This window comes from Heloderma suspectum, chromosome 6, assembly GCF_057233095.1.
Source record: "Heloderma suspectum isolate Gila_16-S chromosome 6, 16-S_ref, whole genome shotgun sequence".
Classification (NCBI taxonomy): Eukaryota; Metazoa; Chordata; class Lepidosauria; order Squamata; family Helodermatidae; genus Heloderma; species Heloderma suspectum.
The window spans coordinates 52007789-52032888 of NC_139463.1; the positions used below are offsets into that span (position 1 = coordinate 52007789).

The window sequence follows — 25100 nt, forward strand, 5'->3', positions numbered from 1 at the left end:
TCGAGTATGAAATAATAGATGTATAATAAGATTTTTTTTTGCCATCCTCACTGCTGCATAATAGGCACAACAAAAGTCTTTGCTACTCGCTTCAAGACCTGAACCACCTGCACTCTAGCCATCGTCCGGCCTGTTTCATTGCCCATAGATCTTCTATAAATCAAGTTGAATTACGGGCTCCACAGCACCAGAGTGGTCACTTGGGAGCGATTGTATCGATGTCCCTTCCCATCTCACTATCCCATAGTGACACCAAAGCCTCGACTGAATCGCCGGCCCTGTCAGCTGGAAAATCCCCCAGAGCATTCAAGAATCCATCTTAATTGGTCCCCCGCCCCTGCAGGGAGGATCTGCTACCACCAAACCAAACTTCACAAGGAAATGATCTGACCATGACAACGCCCCCCCCCCCCCCCGATCATCCCTCTTCTGCCCAACTGCAAAAACCAGGTCCAGGGCATGTCCTGCCACAAGTGTCGGGCCAGTGATGTACTGAGATAGCCCTATAGTTGCCATGAAGTCCTGAGCGGGCACTGTCAGGGCAGCCTCAGCATCATGTTGAAGTCCCCCAGAACCACCGTCCGAGGGTTCTCCAGCACCACCTCCGAGACCACCTCAGGCAGGGAGACTGCTGGGCAGCGGGGTGGGCAGTACACCAGCAGCATCCCTGTTCTGTCTCTTTGGCCCAACACAAGGAACAGACCCTCAAAACTGGTGCTAGGATGGATGGGTTTCCTCGTGAGGGAGGTGGAATCCTTACGGATGACAGTAACTCCTCCTCCCTGACCCTGCAGTCTAGGTTGGTGCTGCGCTGGGTACCCGGGTGGACAAAGCTGAGACAGACCCAGCTCACCCATCCAGGTCTCAGTGATGCACGCCAGGTCAGCCCCTTCGCCCACAATCAAGTCATGGATAGTAATTGTTTTATTAAGGACTAACCAAAAGCATCCAAAAGCAGCACCAACAGATCAGAAGGTGGGCTAGTAGGGCAACCTAGATTTCGAGGTATGGGGGAAGGACTGAAAGATGGGACAGATTTCAAATATCTGTCCTGCCTTTCCCTTACCTCACATGTCCAACCCCCAATGCTATACCTCCCTCTGCCCAAGATTATTCCAAGAGGGGCACCCTGTTTCTCCCCCTCCCCTGGGATTCACCTAAGCACATGTACAGCTCTAAAATTATATAAAACTAACAACAGAAGGCCAGTGCAGCCAGACAGCCAACCAGGCCAGTAAAAACTGTAGCATTAAAACAGGCCTACTCCCCCTCCCCCCTCAAGCATTCCACACTTAGACGCTCACAGAAGGCTGTCCTCCAGGCTATGGCTAGCTTCTCACCCTGGCCAATTGCCCCTGCCCCTCAGCTCTCACCTAAGAGACGGCTGGAACTCAGCCTCCCCAGCTATCCCACGCTCTCACCCCGGGATAGCTCACTCGCCCAGAACATGTGCACGTGCACACAATTGCCTGAGAAGGGGGTGGTGCCCTCGCCACTCCCCGAAGGAGCGCCCCAAAGGGGCCCACCCCCTCAGCCAGTCAGCTTTTGCAGCTCCTGCCAAGGAGGGACAGGTGGAGGTGGCCAGTAACAGCTGGTTCTGGTCCTGCAGGGAATGGTGGACCATTCTGCCAGGCAGAAGTCTGCAGCAGAGAGCAGTGCTGATCCTGGTGGTGGCGGTGGCACCGTCAGCAGCAGCAGCGCTTCACGTGAGCTCCACTTGCAGTCTGGCCAGAATACAAAAGGGGGGAAGGTGCCTCTGAGCACATGCAGAATGGCTCCCCCGTCCCGGTCATACCGTTGAAACAGCCACAGCCATCACCCCAACCCATCTGGGTCCCAGGCGGCGTGAATCACTCTGCACCTCTTCCGAAGGATTGGCTTCCACGGGGGTTGTGCCCCCCCTCCAGCTCTCCTCTCAAAAGTCATCCAGCCAAGCTGGAGGGCTCTAAGCTGGCGAAGGCCGGCTGTACAACTCCCATCATCCTCAGCCAGCAGTGGCTATGCTGGTTGGGGTTGATGGAACCAAAAAGAGGACTAGTCTCATGACGCTGGAAAAACAATCTGTTTTTCTTGGGGCCTTCCTCAGGGACACTCTTAAACAGAATATACAATATATTATGTGGGGCCTTCTTCAGGGGAACCTGCCTGTGTTCAGATGTATGAGACAGTCCTGACAGAGTTTTCTGAAGGCGCTTTAAGAATTCTCCTGAGGAAGGCCCCCAATAATATACTGGGCCAAAACATTTTGGGCTTCTTAAAAGAATAAACTATTTTTCCAGCATCTTGAGGCTAGTTATCTCTTGTTGGATCTACTTTGCATACTTTCCAGTTTTCTCATACTTCTGGGGTTGATGGAAGTTGTAGTTGAGCACAGCTGGAAGGCCCAAGGTTGGAGAACACTGGTATACTCTCTGGTATACCGGTGGAGGGGTCTGCAAAATCCCATGGAGGGACGGGCTTCTGGGGGCTCCTTCTGAATGCTTTTCAGTGTTTGCCTGGCTCTTGCCTCCTCTCCCACAGGCCATCTCTTGTGCCGACGGACGCCATTGCTGCCCCCTTGGCTCCTGCTGCAGTGCTGATGGGCAGTTGTGCTTACAAAGTGAAGGTATTTGGGCACATGGTGGTGGAAGAGGAGGAATCAAATATCCACAATAAAATTGTCTAGTAACAGAAGCTGAGGTTCAGCTAAAAACCTTTCTAAAGGGAAGGGTCTTCATTTGTTTCCCGAGTACCACTGGGGCAGGCAAAGCCCAAGGATTCAGTAAAATAGGCGCTTGCTTAGGGTTGCTATTTCCCTAAGCAAAAGAACATGAAAGCTTTTGCAGATCTTGCGGTGGAAGGCGGGAGGGTTGCTTAAGACAGGCAGCCTGGACCTAGACCGTATAGAACTTAAAGTGGGCCAAGAAGCCAACTGGCAGCCAGTGCATTTTTCATAGGAGCTGTGTTACGCAGTCTTTGATTACTCTCTCTCCCCCTCTCTCCCGCCACTGCTTTTAAGACAGTGTATAGCTACTTATTTATTTATTTAAAGTGTTTTATATCCTATTCCTCAGCCAAAAAAGGCTCCCAGAGCAGCTTATGATCAGTCACCAGAAAGACGGCCCCTGCCCACAGGCTTACAATCTAAAAAGACAGGACACGTGAGGAAAAACGGATGGAGGGAGGAGGAAAGAATTCAGTTGACTGTGAGAATTCATTTGACTGTGAGGAGGGGCGGGGGTTCAGATAAAGCAGACCCTGGTAGTCCCTTTCTTTGCCCCTGTCTCCCTTGCGCCTTCTTTCCCACAGGACAGTTGATGTCAGTTAGCCCTGTGGGCGGTGGGGGGGGATCCAAATGGAGCAGGCCCTTATGTTCCCTTGGCCTGCTCCTGGCTCATGTGCACAGTGGCAATGTGTGTGTTAGCTACGCTGCTACTGATCTGAAGAGTTTTTCAAAACTTTGATAGAACTTGCAAAAAAAGTATTTTTAATTACTTCTAGTTTTGACGTCTCCTGCTATAGTCAGTGCTGTTCAGTGCCCAGATGGTGAATCAGAGTGCCCAGACGATGCGACTTGTTGTGTGATGCCTGATGGATCCTGGGGTTGTTGCCCAATGCCTGAGGTATGGGAGCCAAATATATCGGCAAGCCAAATATATATACACGTGTGTATGTGTGTGTGCATGTGTGTTATATATACACACACACACACACACACACACCCCAAACATATTACTGCTAACCATTTATTTACAGTGATGACTTTAAAATTAATCACTGATGAATCCTGTGGTGGCATCCACTGGTGGCATCCTGTGGGAATAGATATTTTATGACAACAGTGTTTAAGGATGTAATGGTTAATGGATCTTGTTTAAATAGACCTGAATTAGAATTAAAAATGGGTGAACAACTATCACACTGGTTTCAATATTTGCAACTATGTAGTTACATAGAGAGGAAAAAGCATCAAGGGCTTATGAGAGAAACTTTAAGTTGTTATGAAGAATTAATTATGAAGGAATCCAATAAAAAAGTATTGTCATCTAGACTTTATAAAACATTATTTGTAGATGATTGAAAGGGCAACATATTTATGAATACCTGGGGAGAAATGACTGAAACTGCATTATTGCAACAAAAATGTAGAACCAATGCTCAAACATTGGAGGATCAGTATAAGTATATATACATGGTATTTTACTCCAGTATGGCTATTAAAGATCAATAAGAAAGGAACAGATCAATGTTGGTGCTGTAAAAGAGGAAATGCATTTTTTAAGCATGTAAGGTGGAGTTGTCTGAAAAATGTATGGTGCATTTTTGGGAAAAATAGTAAGCGCTATTCAGGGCGCAATCCTGTGGCTGCTAGTCAGCAGCTAGACAGCCAGAGGATAGGTCGGTTCCCTGAGAACCGACCTCCACCCCCTCCCGCACTGCCTCGTCGGCAGCGTGGAACAGCTCGGGCGAGGAGCGCAGAGCGGCAAAAATGGGGCGTTCCTGGGGGCATGTCGGGGCAGGGAATGCTGGTACGACACATCCTACATGTCATCCAGCTGCCGCTTCCCGCGCTTCGAGGTCCCACGGCTAGGTAGCTGAAATCGGCTGTCTAGCCACAAATGCAGGGCAGCTGAAGCGCAGAGGGGATGATCCCCCCCACGCTTCTTCTGCCCTGCATTGGATAGGCAGTCACCTCCAAGTTCGGAGGCGGCGGCTTATCCCGATAGGATTGTGCCGTCCATTTGTTAGCTTATGAAATGCCATTAGACCCATTTGTTACCTTATTAGGAAGGGGAAGTGTTAAGTAAATATCAGGAGTATGCGTGGCATTTATTTGCAGCAGCCAAAATATTAATAGCCACCAAATCGAGAAACAATGTACTCACCGTTAGAAGCTGGTTAGCAAAAATTTGGAGAATCTTTGCCCCTTGAGCTGACGCTGAAATTGTACTATGCATGGCAATTCAATAAAAGAACATTTACAAAAAAGAAAGACAAATACGGCTTCTAAAGAAATGGAATTAATGAACAGACTCCAGCGGGCTCTTTGCATGCATTTCTGGAAGGGACGAGCAGTGGAGCACTCATGGAGCTCCGCCAGCTCGCCCCTCCCAGGAACAAGCGTTGTTGCTGGCTTCGGGCTTGCCCTCGGGAGCGCCAGTCCGCAAGTGGCAGGGGCCGCACACGGACAGGGCAGGTGGGGCTGGCCGTGCGCTGGCAGGATTGGCTGTGCTGGCCGTGTATGCAAGGACACGGTTGGGTCCCGCCCCATGTGCCCAGCGCCATGCTCTTCACAACAGCCCTGCCTGCTGGAATGCCCTAGGCAGAGGGGGGCAGGGATGAGGAGAGATGGCACACCAGTCTCCTTCTTCTCCCAGGCATCCTGCTGCGCAGACAAGATCCACTGCTGTCCTCATGGCACGACTTGTGATCTTGCATTTGCCCAGTGCGTTGCAGCTTCTGGGGAGCAGCCTCTTGGGAAGAAGTTCGCAGCAAAGAAGCCAGCCCTGGCATCAGGTGTGGAACAGGGAGGCGGGGCGGCATTGCAGTTATTGCCTCTGTCCAGCATGCCTGGGTGGGCCAGAGTCGGAGGCCAGCTGTTTGCTGCCTTCTGCAGAGGCCTCGTGTCTCTTTCCTGACTCTCTTTTTCCTCTTGATCTCCACTCACGCCGCAGGCCCCCCTCAGGAAACTCTCTGCCCGGGGAATCGGTCCAGCTGTCCCGACAGCGCCACCTGCTGCTTGCTTCCGTCCAGCCGCTACGGCTGCTGCCCCTTGCAGAACGTGAGTGTTGAGCGCGGCTAGGCAGCTGGATGCCTGGAGTGCCCGTCTGGTCCCTGGAGCTTCCTGCGCGCCCCTCGGGCTGCCTTCCCCAACCTCTGGTGCCCTTCAGAGGTGTTGGCCTACAGTTCCCGTAATCCCCCACCAGCATGGCCAAGATCTGTGCTAGCCGGGAAGGGTGAGATTTAGGGTCCAACACATCTGGAGGGCACCAAGTTGGGGAAGGCGGCACTGGGATGCTTCCCAGGTGTGATGTGAGTAAGGGAAGGGATGTTTTGCCCTTTCAGGTTGTTTTAGCTTTCTGCAATCAGGTTATTTTCTCTGTTCTGAACATTATATTGGTGTTTGTGAGTGTGTATTTTTGGATGCTATATTTTAATTGTGTTAAATCATTCAACTGTGTGTCGCCCAAAGAATCCAGGTGATTGGGTGGCTAATAAATAAAATGAGATGTGCAACATATGCAGCCCTCCAAGGGCCAGAATGCTTGGCATGGGTTGGCGCCCACCAGCCCCTGCCTCCCAGCCAGGCTTCTTGCTGGCTCATGACCCGTGACCACTGCTCTTCCTTTGTTCCACCAGGCTGTGTGCTGCAACGACCGCCGTCACTGCTGCCCACAGGGCACCACGTGTGACCTAGTTCACTCCAAATGCACCATGAACCTGCACTGGTTGTGGCCCATCACCCGCTCCCCCGTGGACCTGCAAGCAAGTGAGGAGGGCTCAGTGCCATGCAAGGGAGACATGCAGAGGGAGTGTGTCGTGTAATATCAGGAAGCCAGAAGAAGCACTGTCAGTGTCATGACAACTCCTATGTGATGAGGGAATGCTGGAGTACTGGAAGGAGGGACACAGAATGTGGGAAACAAGTGAGGAGGGAAGTGGGGTGGCGCAGGCAGCTGTGGAGAGACCCCAGTGAGGAGAGAGCAGATTTACAAGACATCTGGAACTAATGGCAGGAACAGAGATGGTACAGAAAAGGGATACTCTGCCAAGCACAGCTAACTGACATTGTGCAGATAAGCAGTTGTGGTTTGGGGCTAGGATGTTGTTTTCTTATGGTTTGCTATTGCTTATTGTTCATTAGTTTAGTTACAATTTAAATTTAACAGATAAATATCTCCCACATGAATTCAACTCCAGAGCGATTGCAGTCTAGCTGTCCTCATGCGTGGTGATGAACAGGGCATTACCCCAGTCAGCTTTGGAATTGTTCATGCTCTGGGTTTCCTGTTACGTGCCTCTAAAGCGGGGTGGGGGGGTGTTATCCCTTGCTTGTGGGTTAATTCTGCGGTTTGGTTAAATGAGAAAGGGTGGGAATAGCATCAGGAGAGGGCTCTTGCCAGTCATGCCTTGTTTGTGGGCTTCCCAGAGGCATCTTGTTGGCCACTGTTGGAAACAGGAAGCTGGGTTAGATGGGCCTTGGCCTGACGTAGCAGGGCTGCTGTTTATGTTCTTATGTCTGTATGCCATGATAGTGCATAAGCACAGCAAAGTGTTTAAAAAAGTTTAAAATGTGGCATGTGCAGTATTCAGCTTCCTGAGAGGACTTCCTTTCTTTAACAGGAAGCTGCTAGCTTTAAAGGTTTCAAAAAGTGTACTGTTCTGAGCCACATCTGTTGAAATCTCAGAGTTGTTCAACAGGCTTAGTGTGGGGTGGGGTGTTGGTGACCTGTACAGCTCCTTGCCAGCAGGACTTCTTGGCCTGCAGAAGCAGAATAAATTTTGCCCCAGAGTAAACATTTTACCTAAGAGTAAAAAACAAAAATGGAACAAATTATGCGTATCTTAATAATGTATAGGTCATGTCTTGCGCTTTATCAGGAAAGCACTATATATGTAAGCTGAGAAACAATGTTAGCAGAACGCATACATTTTCAGAATTCAGCTTTGCTTGCTGCAGCATTTGGATATGTTTAACATGATTTAAGGACATGGCTGTATCTATGGGGGGCTATTCCTGCTGTTGTGATTTAGGACATGACCTGCTGCCTTCCTTTCTGAAATTGAAAGTGGGGTGGTTCCCCCCAGCCGGGAATGCAGGAGCCTTTTTTCCCCTGGACCAGCTGTTAGCTGACACTGAGGCTCCCTCCCTGCTGTTCCCCACACTCCAGCTTTCTTGGCGGGATGGTGCTTCCCCACAGGCTGTCTACATCAGGGGTAGGAACTCCCTTAAGCCCCATCCAGCAGCACCAGTGGTCAGGGATTGTAGGAGTTTTAGCTCAAAACATCTGGAGGGCAACACATTGCCTACCCCAGCTTGCACTGTCAATTGCTTGAGAAGAAGACATGGGATGGGGGAAGACCCCCTGTTCCCGTTCTGACATAACCCTCTCTCTTCCCCCCCCCCCCCGCTTTCTCCTCCCTGCAGCCCCCGGCGTGCAGGGTGATGCGGACGGCTCGTGCCCAGAGGGGAGCAGCTGCCGCAAGAGCGCCTCAGGCACGTGGGAGTGCTGCCCCCTGCAGGAGGTACGAGGGCCTCCGCTTGCCCCATGCCCGTGCTGAGCAGACATGCGAGCCCTGGAGGCAGGCTTGGGGTCTGTTGCGGTCAGGGCCTTCCCTTTCCCAGGCTCCACCCCCAGCCTGAAGGCTACCGGGGGGGGGGTCCTTTGGGGGGAGGGGGATCCCCTTATTTCCAGTCTGTGACTGGGGAAGCAGTAACTCTGCACCTGTCCGGCACAGTTGCCTGCGACATAGACCACAGCTCCTGGATTAGCAGTGGGGAGCCTTCCCAGCGGGCCTCGGTGGCTCTTATTCCGGCAAGGCAAGGTAGAGGTGTGGAATGTGATGGCGACACAAGCCGACGATGCCTGCTGTTGGCTGGCCTGGGGACGCTGCTGTTTCCCAGGGTGAGCAGGCTGGTGAAGGAACAATGGGGAGAGCCTTGATGAGGAGGCATGGGGAGGCAGACTGGTGCCCTCCAGATGTTGTTGGACTATAACTGCCATAAGCTCCAAACAGCATGGATGGCTTTCAAGGATGATGGGAGTTGTAGTTGCCTACTCCTTGTGTTGTGGTAGTCTAAGAATGATGCTGCTAAAACCTTGTATGCATGCACTTTTTCTAATACAGGGAAACCTCTCTGTGCAGTGCTGAAATCCGTATAATTCTTCCGTGGTTAGTTGCCATGCTCCTTATGGCGAAACAGGCATTGGCTAATTTCTGAAAAGGGAAGCATTGAGAATACCATGTCCGTACCACGTGACTCAGCCTTTCCCCATCAACCCCAGGTGTGCTCGGCAAATCCCCATACATTTGTGGTGGGCAGTTTGTGGCACTCTGGATGTTTTGGCTTACAACTCCCATTAACTCTAGCCAGCGTAGCCAGTGGTGTTGTAGGCCAAAACATCTGGGTGGACCCAAGTTGCCCAGCCCTGCTGTGCAAGCTTGAGGTGCTCTCTGATCACCACCTCACAGGAGTAAAAGTCTCAGCCCTGCTGAGCCCCAGTCCCTGCTCATCCTCAGAAACATATTTGCCATGTTCAGGCACTGCATTGTGAGGATTCCAGGTGTTGGACTGCAACTCCCATCATTCCCAGCCTGCGTGGCTCCCCCTTCCCTGCCGTGTGCAAAGGCAGGGGCTCATGGGCATCATAGTGCCCACAGGCACCCCCCTCTGCCCTCCAGCCGCTCCCTTTGGGTGCGGGCCCCACTGCCCGGCCCGATTCCAGGGGAGGACAGTGGTGGCCCCTGCCATGGGCCCCACCATCCTGGGGCCAGTGAGCACACCTGGCGTTGCACAGGGGTGCAGATGCTCTCACAAAGTGGCTGCCATGGGGGGCTTCCCTTCACAAAACGGCTGGCTGGGGGGGGCATGTGGGAGCCACAAAACGCCCATTTCCCCCAAGACAAAGTGGTGAGGCTAAAAAAAAAGTAACTTGCCCATAAACCTAACTAGGAGGCAGAGGTGGGGTCTGAGCACCAAGACGACAAAAAACCACTCATTTGCACCCACAGTTTTCTGCTCCAGCGCCCATTTCACAGTAGGCAAACGGATGAGGTTCCGAGACAAATAGCTTGGCCAAGAAACTGAATAGGGGGCTGAGTCCCAACTGCCAAATCATATCCCTCCCCCACCGCACAACAAAATACCCATTTCACAGAAGGCTAGTGGTCGGTGCTCAGAGAAACACACACAAACACAGGCAAAACACCCAGGTGCCGCGCACGCGCACAGGCAGCACAGCCTCCCCGTTCCCTGCTCCTTACCACCCCCAGTCGACCTCTGCCTTTTTTCTTGATGGCTGAGCATGCTTCTGAACACAGCGCTGGGCTTCAGCCAGCTGCCGTTTTCATTTTCTCAATAAAAAGAAAGGGCCTTTGAAATAAAAATGACGCTGGGGGCTGGCACTTTCCTGTGTAGCATGCCAGCCTCCCAGCTCCTTTAAATTAAAAATCTAAACATAATCAGGAGGGCCAGAGAACTTGGTGGGCACCAAGGGAAGCATCTGCAGGCCCAGTGGTGCCCATGGACACCATGACACCACAGCGGGGACCTCAGGGCTGTTTATAAGAATTACAGTTAGTGCCTGTACAATGCTTTAGACACATGAGAGTGCTACAGAAATCTTAAGTTAGTGCCTGTACAATGCTTTAGACACATTAAATTAGTGCCTGTACAATGCTTTAGACACATGAGAGTGCTACAGAAATCTTAAGTTAGTGCCTGCACAATGCTTTAGACACATTAAGTTAGTGCCTGTACAATGCTTTAGACACATGAGAGTGCTACAGAAATCTTAAGTTGTCCAGTGCACTCTTGGGTCTGTGTGTCTCATACCTAGCTTTGTTTGCAAGCTCCTGTGACAATTGTCCGCTAACAGGCTCACCATCCACTGCAAGGGTGCCATTTTCTGGCAGGGTTTTGAAGGGGCTGTGCGACATGAGTGGCAAGGGGGAGACATGGGCCAGAGAGCCAAGAGGGCTGTTCGGCCAAGGGGAGGGTGGATTCCAGTACATAAATTGGAACCAACCTGCCATAACTCTGGGCCTGCCCAGTCAAAGTCTTCCCGTTCCTTTGTACCAGGACTCTCTGGCTATCTCCCCTGCAGGCTATCTGTCGCCCAGACCACATGCATGGCTGCCCTGGGGGCTACACTTGTGACCCGTCCTTGGGCATCTGCCTGAAGTCAGGACCATCCCTGCCTTGGGCTCCCAGACCTCTTGCCCGTGCGCCGCAGAGCCGTGGCATCCGCTGCAATGACACGGCCAGTTGTGACGAAGGGCAGACCTGCTGCAAGAGCGTCTCCGGCAACTGGAGCTGCTGCCAGCTGCCCAATGTGAGTGCGACCCTGGTCTCACCCTTGGTGTGCCAGGCGCAGTACAGGGTGCAGAAGCTGCTGTGGGAACATGTGGGCGCCGTGTGGTATCTCCTCGACATGGGACAGGCCGTGTCTCTTCACTTGGTCGTGCTTTCGTTTGACGCCACTGTATTAGAAGTTGGGCGGTTGTGCAGCTAGGTAATCTTGGACCCCGGACTGAATGACTGCATTCCGCCCCCCACCCCACTCCATGCGAGCGCTTCAAACAGCCATGTCAAGTACCTCAGTTGCGAAGCTCACACCTAGCACTCTTCACACAGGCGCGCACACACCCTCCCATACATCGCAGCTGTTTCTCATTCCTGGTAGAGCAAAAGGACTTTATAAAATCCTGTTTTCTAATCCTGATAGGAAAAAATGCTCTGAGCAGGTGCAGTTTGACATTCTAAATTCACTCAGAGTGCTATGATGACTACAGGGATAGGACGGAGTCTGCTTCTGCTGTGGAGGGGTGGGCCGTAGCTCGGGGTGCAGAGCGCGCGTGGCCTGCCGAAGGCCCCTGGCTCGACCCTCGGCATCCGCAGGCGGGGCTGGAAAGAACCCTGCCTGAAGCCCCGGAGAGCTGCTGCTGCCACCAGTCAGTGTCGGCAGTCCTGGGCCAGAGAGACCCAGGGCGTGAGCTCTGTCCCGCCGCCTGCCGCTCTTCAGGTGGCCGTTCGGGGTGCCCCTGGACTGGTCCACTGGCCCTAGCTGGTCCACTGAAGATGGGGCAGGGGGCTCAGGCTGGAACAGTGGCATCCACCAGGGCTGAGAGCAGGAAAAGAGCACATGGAAGCAAGGGCAGTCAGGAATCTGGCACGTGCCCGCCATACCCCTCTCTGCTCATGTGTTCTGCATAGAGAGTGGATGTAATCCAGGTTACTGGGTTTCGTCTGATCTGTGGTCCTCCTAGCCCAGCGCAGCGTCTTCTGACTGGAGGCAGCCTTTCCACAGTCATTCGCCTTGGAGAGGTGAGGGCCTGGGCCGGCGTAGGAAGAGCAGACCATGCAGTCGAGCTCAGGCTTTCCTGTCATCTCTGCCCTTGAGAATGAGCAGCCTCTGAAAACATGGAGGGGGGTGTTTGTTTATGTTTTGAGACCAATTGTAAAGAGATTTTCGGGGGAAAGTGACACCAGTCACTCTCCCCTGCCCCCTGATTTGGGGGAGCTTTTTAAGCTGCAACAAAGCCTTGGACCATGGTAAAAATGGGCAACTCCAGGGAGGGGAAAGGATCCCTTGGTCATGTGCAGCATCATTAATCCCCCTCTCCCGCCCCATGCCAGAGGGGCCAGGGGCCCTGGAGGGGGTGGAACAGTCCTCCCCAACCCAGTGCCCTCCAGGGCTGTTGGGCCTGGTGCTGTCAACAGCAGCCCTCGCTGAGCAGGCCCGGGACGAAGGTGGAGGGGCACGGATCATGGACATGTTGTGCCATTTAGGTCTCCTCCATTACGTTCTTGCCCTTCTGTTCATGTGCCAGATCAGTTTGGAAGCAAAACAGGTCACCCTGAAATCAGGTATATCTTCATATGCCTGTGCTGATCACTTCACCCAAGTGTTTGGTTTTATGTCTTGCACTATTGTTTTGTTCCTGACCAGTATAAAAAGGCATGTTTGTTTCAAAAGAAACATTGTATCATTTTTAACATACTTTCTTTATGGTGCCTTTTCACATATTGGCAGCTCTTTGGCTAGGCGTGTCAGTTCACCAGGTCCTGCACCGCGATTTGTGTCTCTTGGCTTCTACAGGCTGTCTGCTGTGCGGATCACCAGCACTGCTGTCCCTCTGGCTACATCTGCAATGTAGCGGCCCAGACCTGTGAGAAACAGCTGTGGCCGAGGCTCCGTGATGCTGGGCGACCGCCGATGGCTGCACGTGCTGCCCGCCCCAGCGGGGATGCCTCGTGTGCTGACCAGCACTCCTGCCCTGACAGCCAGACCTGCTGCAAGGCGCGCTCGGGGGTGCGGGCCTGTTGCCCCTACAAAAAGGTTCGTGCCCAGGCTGGGGAGTTTTAATGGGAGATGAGTGGACAAGATTTCAGTCTGAGTGACCAGATTGAAGCCTGGATGAGTGTTTGTGCAAGAACTAACTTCTACAAATTGGGCAGTAACAGAAGGGGGGTGGAAATCTGAAGGTGGCGTTAACAGCCTCCCAAGACCAAAGCATTTCATTTGGTTAAAGAAAGGGTTGGGTACATCAGGGCAGACATACTTTAGGCTTGTGAGGTCTACATTCTTTTTTACTAGAACTCCACATTCCAACTAGAGATGGGAAAAACCCAGAAAAACTAGGGCACATTTTCCCCCCAAATTTTCTAAAAGTCCCTGGAACCACCCCTCTCGCAGGGTTTTTTTTAAAAATCTGCTTCCGCCCATTTTTCCACTTTTCCCCAGGCATTCGTATCTCTTGTTCCAGCCAAAGCCAGGTTTGCAAATAGTGGGATGGCAGGTGGGAGCAGACACGCACTTGTGTTGAGATCAAGGAACAGGGTGCCTCTGAACACATGCTAGCCCAGGAAATTGTTTTTCGTAATAGAACTGAACCCACAATCCTTCTGCACAAAACCCAATTCTGGTTCCCCCACCCCAAGTTTTCTTTGTTTCAGCAGCCTGTGGATCCCCCCAAAAGCATTTTTGTTAGTATTGTTGAACTGTACTGCACTGTATTGTGGTTCTGGTCTTCCCTGTTGGGTCGGGCTGGGTCCAGAAGTTGGTGTTGGGAGACTGGCACCACAGCCGTTGGCCTGTGATGTTCCACAGAGTTCTGTCCACTGTGCTGTCAGCACCTACGTGAAAGCGCTCGGAGAGGTCATCCGGAGCTTTGGAGTGAGATGCCATCAATATGCTGATGATGCTCTATTGCTCTTTCTCACCCAACTCCAGGGAAGCAGTTGACACCCTTGAACGTTGCCTGATTTTGATCATGGGCTGGGTGAGGGTGAACAAGCTGAGAGTAAATCCAGAAAAGACAGCAGAGAGCCTGGATTGGGGACTGGGATTCAACCTCATCTGGATGGGGTTGTGCTGCCCCTGAAAGATCAGGTTTGTAGCTTGGGTATGCTCCTGGATCCTCTGCTGTCCTTGGACAGCACTGCTTCAGGTGACAACGGTGGCAAGGAGTGCCTTTGCGCAACTCTGTCTAGTGTTCCAGCTGCGACTGTTCCTGAGTAAGTCTGACTGGGCAATAGTTATCCCTGCCTTGGTTATGTCGCAGTTAGACTATTGCAATGTGCTGTATGTGGGGCTACCCTTGAAGAACATCTGGAAACTTCAATTTGTGAAAAACGTGGCAGCTAGGCTGTTAACCATCGTATCATGCTCAAATCACCCCAATACTGAAAGATCTGCATTGATTGCTAATTGTTTACTGGGCTCAATTCAAGGTGTTGAATTTAAAGCCCTAAACCTTTAAAGCTCTGAATGGCTTAGAGTCTGGCAATTTGAGAGACCCGTTTATATTATTTGTTTAAAATATTTCTAGGCCATCTAGAAATACAGCATTAAAATTCATATAATAAAAAACCAATACAATAACAAGGCAGCAAACATTCATAAAACAATAGACACCAGCAGGCAAGACTTCCTCAGTTACTAAGATCATCAGGCAAGTTCCTTTTGAAGACACCCTCACTTACAGAGGTCCACTTGTCAGGCATGCGGGAAAAGGATTTTTCCTATGTTGCTCTGGTACAGAAATGCAGTGAAGACAAACAGAAAGAGAAAATATTATGATGTACTTTTGTAGGCCAGTTCATAACGCCACTTACTACTGTGGATATGTAGAGGAGCTCGCACGAGTGGCCAGATTGTATGTAGAGAGCAATGCTGGAGGAGGGATTTCAAAGGATGCCACATTTTAACTTGTGTGAGAAAGGGTTTCTGGTCAGAAACAGTAGTCTGTGAGAATTCCCCTCTGGCATTACACTACTCCAGCAAGCAGACCTCTTGAATAAGCTCCTAGATCAGCTTTCCCCAACCTGGTGCCCTCCAGATGTGGGCCACAATTCCCATCATCCCAACCTGGCCATGCTGGCTGGGGGAAGGCTGCCTTAGATGCATGAGTCACACAAGGTACGCAACATACGTTGCCCCACACTTGGGTATTTTTATTACAGTGGTTTCTCTAAATAATAGTGTTCGCATATAATGGATGTGACTTCTAAAACCTATATATTCTTATGGGGCTTGAGTCAAGATGGCACCGTTAAGAGGTTTCTGCTCTCAGCAAGATAGCTACACAACATGGCAATCCACCCTACCGACGTCCCTTGCTGCTGGGGAGGTTTGCAAGAACTCAGTTCTATAGTCATTTATACAAATGTCCCCAAGGGGCCACATTTCCTGAAAAGAAATAACATCAAACTGTTTAAAGTCGTTCTGGGATGGGACATCCAGCTTCTTGTTACGCCAGTCAGAAATATTCCATGATAGACACTTAAAAGACGCTCCATAATTTGCCTGTTGTCACTGGGAATTGTGTGGAGAGATCTGGTCTATCAAGGGATCTCCCTTCCCCATAGGATTCAGTTTAAAACCCTCCTGATAAAGTTCTTCATGCTGTGGCCAAACACATTCGTCCCAGCCTTTGTGAGGTGCAACCCGACCCTTGCCAACAGTCCATCTCCCAGGAAGTATAGCCCGTGGTCCCAGAATCCAAATCTCTCTCGTCGGCACCACCTTTGTAAGCCAATCATTCACCCGGAGTATTTTTCTTTCCCTCTCTGTCCCTCTTCTAACTACTGGAAGGATGGATGAGAAATCTATCTGGGCCCCAAAGTTCTTGAGTTTCCTTCCCAAAGCTTCAAAATTTGACATGATTCCTTCATAGCTCCGCTTGGCTGTATCATTTGTTCCCACATGGATGAGAAGAAAGGGATCATAGAATCATAGAATAGTAGGGTTGGAAGGGGCCTACAAGGCCCATTGAGTCAGTGCAGGAATCCAAGTCAGACCATGCCTGACAGATGGCTGTCCAGCCTCGTCTTGAATGCCTCCAGTGTGCAGAGCCCACCACCTCCCTAGCTCATTGGTTCCATTGTCGGATTGCTCTAACAGTCAGGAGGTTTTTCCTGATGTTCAGCCACAATCTGGTTTCCTGTCACTTGAGCCTATTATTCCATGTCCTGCACTCTGGGATGATCAAGAAGAGATCATGGCCTTCCTGTCTGTGACAACCTTTCAAGGACTTGAAGAGTGCTATCATATCTCCCCTCAGTCTTCTCAAGGCTAAACATGCCCAGTTCTTTCTGTCTCTCCTCATAGGGCTTTGTTTCCAGTCCCCTAATAATCTTTGTTGCCCTCCTCTGAACCCTCTCCAGTTTGTCTGCATCCTTCTTAAGGTGTGGTGCCCAGAACTGGACACAGTACTCTAGGTGAGGTCTAACCAGTGCTGAGTAGAGGGGAACTAGTACTTTCCGGGATTTGGAAGCTATGCTTCTATTAATGCAGCCCAAAAGAGCATTTGCCTTTTTTGCAGCCACATCACATGGTTGGCTCATATTCAGCTTGTGATCAACAATTCCAAGATGCTTCTCGCTTGTAGTGTTGTTGAGCCACGTATCCCCAACTTGTAACTGTGCATTTGGTTTCTTTTTCCTAGGTGCAGAACTTGGCATTTATCCCTATTAAATGTCATTCTGTTGTTTTCTGCCCAGCGCTCCAGCCTATCAAGATCACTTTGAGTGTTGTTTCTGTCTTCCAAAGTATTAGCTATCCTGCCCAATTTTGTGTCATCTGCAAATTTGATCAGCATTCCTTGCACATCCTCCCCCAAGTCATTCATAAAAATGTGGAAGAGCACTGGGCCCAGGACTGAGCCCTGTGGTACCCCACTCGTTACCTCTCCCCAGTTTGAGAAGGTCCCATTGATAAGCACTCTTTGAGTCCGATCCTGTAGCGAACTGTGGATCCACCAGATCGTTGTTTCATCTAGCCCACTTTGAGCTAGTTTGCTCATCAGGATATCACGGGCCACTTTGTCGAAAGCTTTGCTGAAGTTGAGGTATATGATGTCTACAGCATTCCCACGGTCTACAAGGGAGGTGACTTGATCAAAAACTGAGATCAGATTTGTCTGGCAGGACTTGTTTTTGACAAATCCATGTTGGCTTCGAGTCATCACTGCATTGTTTTCAAGGTGCTTCCAGATGGATTGTTTTATCATCTGCTCCAGAATTTTCCCAGGGATTGATATCAGATTGACTGGTCTGTAGTTCCCAGGTTCCTCCCTCCTCCAGTCATCTGGCACTTCACCTGTCCTCCATGATTGCTCAAAGAGAATAGACAGCAGTTCTGAGAGTTCTTCTGCCAGTTCCTTTATACCTCTAGGATGCACTTCCTCTGGCCCTGGAGATTTGAACTCATTCCAAGTCATTAGGTGTTCCTTGACCATATGCCTATCGATCTCAAGCTGCAATCCTGCCCCTTCAGCCTGTACTTCGCCTTTGCCAGGGGGCTCATAGACCCTCTTCTGGGAGAAGACTGAGCCAAAGTAGGAATTGAGCACCTCTGCCTTTTCTTTGTCATCTGTTATCATTTTGCCATCCTTATTTAATAGCTGAACCACCCTTTCTTCCCTCTGTCTTTTACAATGCACGTAGCTGAAGAAAGCCTCCTTGTTGCTTTTCGCATCCCTCGCTAACCTCAGCTCGTTCTCAGCTTTAGCCTTCCTGATGCCATCCGTGCAATTCTGCGCTACCTGCCTGTACTCTTCCTTTGTTGCTTGGCCTTCTTTCCACTTCCTCTATGTGTCCTTTTTTGTTTTCAGGTAATCTCTAAGCTTTTTGTGAAGCTTCATTGGCTTCTTCTGTTGTCTTCCACCTTTTCTTCTTGTTGGAATGTTTGTAATTGTGCCTTGAGAATTTCCTTTTTTAAAAGCTCCCACCCATCTTGGACTCCTTTTCTCGTTAGAGTTGCTTGCCACGGGGCCTCACTGATCATTGTCCCAAGGAAGAAGTATGCCCACCTTTCAACACAGTGGTCTGAGCCGGGACAGTCTCTGGTGTGCAGTGATAGGTCCAAATTCTGGCACATCATTTCCTCTACAAGATGCACTGGGGATCCTTGTACTGATAATGCCATTTCTACACTGAAGCAGGAGAGGCACTTCTGCTCATAGGTGGATGATCTGGCCTTACCAGACTGGCCCCCAGTTTCTTGTAAAGAGATTGTATCACTGCTTAAAAGGCGAAAGGCACCTGGGATGAATGGGATTCCACCTGACCTCCTGATGGATCGTGCTCTCTGGTGGATACCAGCCTTAGCTGCCCTGTTTATGTTCATCGATAGAACTGGGAATTTCGCTGATGGTGAATAGCAGTGGCACCTATGGCAATAGTGGCTCCTATTCACAAGGACGGTTCTAGAACTGATGCCAAGAAATATTGGCCAATAAGCCTTTTGGATGTGGTCAGCAAGATCTGCGTGAGGCACCTCTTGGATAAATTAGAAGCTTGGGTATCTTCAGAAAACAGGCTTCCGCCATGGCAGATCAGCAGTCGACCACTGCTTCCTCTTAAATTATTTAAAGAAGAAATATACACTTCAACCTTATCACTCTCTCTTTGTGGCTTTTGTTGATTTTAGGGCAGTGTTTGATTCCATACCTCAGTCCTGCTTGTGACACAAGTTGGCCCTCCTTAGTATAGGCCGCAGGCTATTAAGAATTCAGGGGCGGTATAATAATACCAGCTTGCATGTCAGAGTAACATCTAAGGGTGGCCTTTCAGAAGCCATCCCAGTTAATGAGGGTATATGCCAAGGGTGCCTGCTAGCCCCCCTTTTATTCAACATGTATCTTAATGATACAGCTTCCTCCCGATCAGGTCCAGAGTTTTTCCCCCTCGCCTGAGAGATGAAGATATTTCCATCTTACTTTATGCTGATGACGCCATTCTTTTCTCATATCCTGAGAGCCTTGGGACCATACTGTGGAAAAGAACTTACTACTCAAATACTCTAAACAAAAACAATGGTTGGAAAGACAAAGCAGAAATATCGCTGGCAGCTAGACACCCAGCAACGGGAGCAAGTTAGCCCCTATAAATATCTGGGTGTAACCCTAGAGAATTCTTGTGGGCTCTTAGAATCATAGATTAGTAGGGTTGCAAGGGGCCTACAAGGCCATCGAGTCCAACCCCCTGCTCAGTGCAGGAATCCAAGTCAGAGCATCCCCGACAGCCTTGTCTTGAATGCCTCCAGTGTGGGAGAGCCCACCACCTCCCTGGGTAATTGCTTCCATTGTCGTATTGTTCTGACAGTCAGGAAGTTTTTCCTGATGTTCAGCCACAATCTGGCTTCCTGTAACTTGAGCCCGTTATTCCGTGTCATGCACTCTGGCATGATTCTTCTCTGTGACAACCTTTCAAGTCCTTGAAGAGTGCTATTAAGCGCTCTTCAAGTATATTAAGATAACACAGCAAAGGTTCAGCACATGCTCAGTTATACCTTAGTCACGTAGGCATGATGATCTCATGATAGTAGGATTCAGTTTAAAGCCCTCCTGATGAAGTTCTTCATGCTGTGGCCAAACACATTCTTCCCCACCTTTGTGAGGTGCAACCCGTCTTGGACCACTCCCCTGAAAGTTGCTGCATCAACGGCCAGCACCATTTTTCAGAGCGTGGCTGGACTTGGTGGCAGGCTAGTGGCACCCCTTCTTGAGCTTGACAAATCCAAGTTGTTGCCCCAGCTATTGTACAAGGCTGCTGGATGGGCAGTGAAACACTGCAATGCTGGACTTGGAGCAACATGAATGTTTAGCAAGAGCCCTGGGGGTCCCTAGATCTACTCCCAAAGCAGTGGCACACATGGAGTCCACCTGCTGTTCAGTGAGAACTTTGGCCGAGAAAGCTGTTCAGTGCCAGCTCAGGATAATATTCCAACAGGCCCCTCGTCTTAATGGCAGATGAGAAAATGGGCCTGGAATCATGGCTTTGCCAGGCTTGTCATCTTATATCTGAATTGGGATTCTCAGTGGGCTACTTGGCCTGCAAAGGGCTATGATTCGAAGTTGCAAGGTGCTTAGCTGATGTTGATTTCCAGGATACTACCACACTAGCGTTAAACTGTTGCTCTCATGTTTTGTATAACAATTTTACTGTATATCCCAGGAAAGTGCCCCCATATCTGGCAGGAGCTAAATGCCATCAGTACACTGAGGACACACAGCTCTATCTCCCTGTGACATCTGGATCAGGAGAGGCTGTGCAAGTCCTAGACTCAGTAGTGGCCGATTGCCGATGAGGGCCAATAAACTGAAGCTGAATCCTGGGAAGACGGAAGCCCTGTAGGTGGGTGGTTCCTGGTCCAGGAGAGAGGCTCGTTGCCTGTTCCAGGTGGGGTTACCCCCCCTCTGAAAGATCAGGTCCGTAGTCTGGGGGTGCTCCTGGATCCATCACTGTTGCTGGAGGCCCAACTGGCCATGGCAGCTCGGAGTGCCTTTTAGCAGCTTCAGCTGGTTCGCCAGCTGCGGCCTCTCCGGGACAGGGATAGCTTCACCGCAGTGGTACACGTGCTAGTAACCTCAAGACTAGTTTCCTGCAATGCGCTGTACGTGGGGCTGCCCTTGAGGCTGCTCCAGAAGCTAGAGCGAGTGCAGAACACAGAAGCTCGGCTGTTGTCGGCAGCTGCCCCTTTTCAGCATGCAGCTCCTTGCTGAGGGAGCTGCACTGGCTGCCCATTTGCTACCGGGCCAGGTTGAAGGCATTAGCACTAGTTCACAAAGCCCTAAACAGCTTGGGACCAGGATACCCGAGAGAGCCCGTTCTCCCTTACCAACCTTCCCCGGGCACTGAGGGCACGTCCCTGGTGGTTCCACATGGACCCATGGCCTGGCCCTGGCCCTGGTTCACCAGGAAAAGATCCTTCAGTGTGGTGGCCCCTTCCTGTGGAACTCCCTGCCTTCAGAGGTCAGACAGGGGCCAACCTTTTGCTGCTTTCAGCACCTTCTGAAGACACTGTTATTTCAAGAGGCCTTCCTCTTGAAGGAAGAGTGACCAGCTGTAGTTCATTAAGTTCAGAATCTGTTTCTTTTAAAGTGTTTAATTGCTTTAATATGGTATTTTATTATTTTATCTTGTTGTTCACTGGTGGTTACGATGGCAGAACAGAAATGTGAAAAAAGGAATGCAGTTGTTATGCCTGAACAGATACTAGGGCTTTGAAATGCAGGCCCCTGCTGCTCATAGGCTTGCGGTCTTAAGCAGTAAATCTGGATCTTTGGAGTCTTAAGTACTGTTTTCTACTGAAACCCTCATCAAGGTGCCTCTTTTCTTTTCTCCCCCCCGCCCCTGCTTTTTTAGGGATCCTGCTGCCGTGACAGGTGCCGCTGCTGTCCAGCTGGCTTCTACTGCTCCCCTTCTGGATTTGAATGCTACAGGAAGCACCGGGACACCAGCGCTGTCTCCCCTCCCTCTGCCCAGGCACACCCGCTGCCCTGAAGTGCCTGTTTGTTTGCCCTGAAGTGCCTGTGGGTGGACTTGCCCCACGCTTGGGGCTGGCGTGAGCTCTTCAACAGGGCTGCTTCTGCCAAGGTGCTGTTCTGACCACGAGGGCTTCCGCTTGTCCACCCTATGGGTGCAAGAAACCATCCTCTCCTCCTTTTTCAGGCATCACCCCTGATAATGAGTCCATTCTGCTGTGCCTGTTACTCATAACTTGCCCTTCCGAACCAATGGGGTTCACTGCTGTGCCCAATGTCATCATGGTTATGACCTGGGATTTGGAAGGGTTCCCATCTTCAGCTTCTCCTAGGCAGAATTCTGTGGGCTTAATGTCTTGCCTCTGCAATTCCTTAACCATAAATAATAAAACTGGTGTTTACTTCCATGCACTTATTAAAAATTAACTCTTGGCCCTGGATTAGCCACTCTCTTGGCTACATAGGTTGCCCTCCGCACCCTGGGTGTCTCATGGAATCATAGAACAGTAGGGTTGGAAGGGGCCCATAAAACCATCAAGTCCAGCCCCCTGCTCAGTGCAGGAATCCAAGTCAGACTGGTGGCTGTCCAGCCTCGGCTTGAATGCCTCCAGCATGGGAGAGCTGCCCACCTCCTGAGGGAATTGGTTCCATTGTCGTATTGCTCTAACAGTCAGGAAGCTTTTCCTGATGTTCAGCCGCAATCTGACTTCCTGTAACTCGAGCCCATTATTCCGTGTCCTGCGCTCAGGGATGATCAAGAAGAGATCCTGGCCTTCCTCTCTGGGACAGCCTTTCAAGTTCTTGAAGAGTCTCCTGTCCCGAGGGGGCTCTTGTGGTTCTGGCTTTCTTGTAGTTTGCTTCTGTATCTTGCTGAAGTCACCACTTCCCCTGTCCTTCTCACTAAGGGGGTCTCCAGAAGCCTCTTCCCCCCCCCCGAGATTCTGTGGTATCCCTCACTTGTATTTTTAAGACCCCATCCTTTGTGGTGCCCCATTTCAATAAGAGGCCTAACACTGCTGCAGGAAGCAAGCTTGGTGCTGGGGTAAGGCTGGGAAAGCCTGTGTTTTGGCATTCTTTCCTCTTGTATCTGAACTTGACACCAGAAAAACTGGAGAAGGCCTTTTCCTATCCCCTTTTCTGGGGCCTGCCCTGTGCCACTCCACGTCCCCTTTGCAGAGTAGGCACAATTGGTGCCCCCTCCTTCTCTGCCATTCTGAGAGCATCCACTTGTGGAGGACAGAAAGCAGCTTTGATAGCAAACTACGATGCAGTGGTTGTTTATGCAAGTATGGGAAAATCCCGTAAAGGGTGTGTTTAAAATTTGACTGCATAAAATGCAGAAAAAGGTACAGAAGTGAAAAAAATGCTGCTGAGGGTAAAGGTGGTGGGCCTAACATTAGCCAGCAAGCTAATGTTAGTTTCTAGCCATTCCCCACCCCATGGTAAATTCTAATGAAAAATAAACTTAAAAGATGGATACTAGGGACAGATGCCATAACATTTGCCCTTATTGTCACATGTCTAATATTTCATATACGTTTTGTTTATGTTTCTCCAATTGTGCTGCTATAGTTCCTCTTCAGTGTGAAGGCAGCAACAAGAGCGGGGGAAGAAAATAGATGTGTCGTGGACATGTCTTTCAGTCACAGGACTGTCAGTATCTCTCCCTATTTTCATCTGCCTCCCTCCTGGTACATCGCCACTTCAAAATGGGGTGACGTATTTCCTCTCCCACTGCTGCCTGCCTTCATGCATCTTGCAAGATGACTCATTTGTCCAGCATCAGCTATTAAGCTGGGTGGCCTTTTCATAATCCTAGACTAGATTAATCTTCCCTTTTATTGAACAGGATGAAGGCATCTCCTGTCACACTTTTTTCATTCACAAAAATTTGCAATAGGCAGCACCAAAGAGCAGGGAAGAAGTTGCAGTCCGTTGTGGCTCATGCACCACAACGGACACAGCAACAACTCTCACAGCGCCCAATAATAGTCTTCAGAACCATCTAGGAAGAAAGCCAGATCGTGCAGCACATGGTCTTCGCTGTCTATATACTAACGCCCAGAGTATGGGAAACAAACAGAACAAACTTGAACTCTTAATCCAGGAGGGAAATTATGACTTGATAGGTGTAACTGAGACTTGGTGGGATGACTCCCATGACTGGAATACAGCAATGGAAGGATCTAACTTGTTCAAAAAGAACAGGAGAAACAGAAAGAGAGGTGGGGTTGCACTGTATGTGAAAAATACATACCTCTGCACAGAAATACAGGAGGATGAGCTCTGCAGCTCCGTCGAGAGCATCTGGATTTAAAATAAACGGAGCAAAGAATAAAAGGAACCTGGTGGTCGGAGTCTACTACCGGCCACCCAATCAAGGAGAAGATGAGGATGAAACTTGAAAAGCAAATTGCCAATGTTTCAAGGAGGCATGATGTAGCAGTGATGGGGGACTTCAGTTTCCCCAATATCTGTTGGGAGACAAATTCTGCGAAACATGGCCCCTTCAAGAGATTCCTGACTTGTATTGCTCATAACTTCCTCCTACAGAAAGTGGAGGAAGGAACTAGACGATCAGTTATCCTTGACTTGATCCTAACCAACAGGGATGACTTAGTGGATAAAGTAGCAGTTACAGGGAACTCTGGGGGAAAGTGACCGTGTTAGTGGTCACTGGGTTTTCCCGCCTCCTAGCTGAGCTGAGCAGAGCAGAGCAGAGGAAGCTGCTCCAGCTGGTCTAGGGACTCTAGAAACAAGTGAGCTCCCAGCGAGAGAGCAAATGGGTTGGCCAGGGGAGTTGCGGTGGAAGAGGAGACCAAGGCAAAGAGGTAAGTGGGCTGGAGTAAGCCCAAGGGGCTGTCCTTTCTCTTCTGAGTGGCTGTGAGCTCACCAGGTGCTCCTGAGAGCACCAATTGAATGGGGGGGGCTGAGCACTCCCAGCAGCTGTGTGGGCAGGAAATTTCAGTCTGTTTCCTGCAGTAGAGCAAGAGGAAGCTGGTCTAGGGACTATAGAAGCAAGCAAGCTCCTGGAGAGCGAGTGAACAGGGGGAGCAAACAGGAGTTGGCCAGGGAGGTCAAGGGGGAGGTCCCTAACTTTTTATTATTATTAAAACATTTTTTAATTTATTTTTCTTGTTACACACACTTCCATACGAGTGGGACTCTGTTTTTAACCTCCAGTGAGCACAGGCTACTCTAGAACAAGCTAGACACAAAAAGGGAAAAGAGACTATGGGAGGACCAGACTCTCCAGTGGTGGTGACCTGCAAGGTTTGTGCCATGTTTGTTTTCTTGCCTGAGATCAACATGGTCTACAAGTGCAAGTTGTAAAGGCAGGCGAGTGGGCAGTACGCAAACTCCCAATTCCGTGTTACACAATCCCAATTCTGTCGTTTCTGGTACATATACTTGAAATTAGGTGAGTGCTGGTCAGGGAGATGGAATGCACCCTACACTTCCATCTACCCTCTCATAAAAGCCATTAACTGGTACAGAATATATCCACGTGCAGGAGGACGTGTGAGTTCTTCCGTGGCTACTTGTTCTAAATGTGTCCTGTGATAAACTGAAGGTACACCATGGACAAAACAGACACACTTAAATTGGCAAATGGTAGACATTCT

At 50.1% G+C, this 25100-nt stretch overlaps 1 protein-coding gene across 4 annotated transcripts in view; it reads left to right on the top strand.

Annotated features, from left to right (window-relative positions):
* GRN (granulin precursor) overlaps positions 1-21896 on the top strand; it is a 28080-nt gene extending 6184 nt beyond the window's left edge. For all 4 annotated transcript variants that reach the window (XM_084804313.1, XM_084804315.1, XM_084804314.1 and 1 more), the window contains exons 4-12: positions 2521-2605; positions 3481-3602; positions 5358-5496; positions 5655-5761; positions 6340-6469; positions 8129-8226; positions 10809-11036; positions 12804-13043; positions 21356-21896. In XM_084804313.1, the coding sequence (XP_084660439.1) occupies positions 2521-2605; positions 3481-3602; positions 5358-5496; positions 5655-5761; positions 6340-6469; positions 8129-8226; positions 10809-11036; positions 12804-13043; positions 21356-21493 (1287 nt within the window). In that variant the 3' untranslated portion in view covers positions 21494-21896. The remainder of the gene's footprint in view (positions 1-2520; positions 2606-3480; positions 3603-5357; positions 5497-5654; positions 5762-6339; positions 6470-8128; positions 8227-10808; positions 11037-12803; positions 13044-21355) is intronic.
* The last annotated feature ends 3204 nt before the right edge of the window (positions 21897-25100 follow it).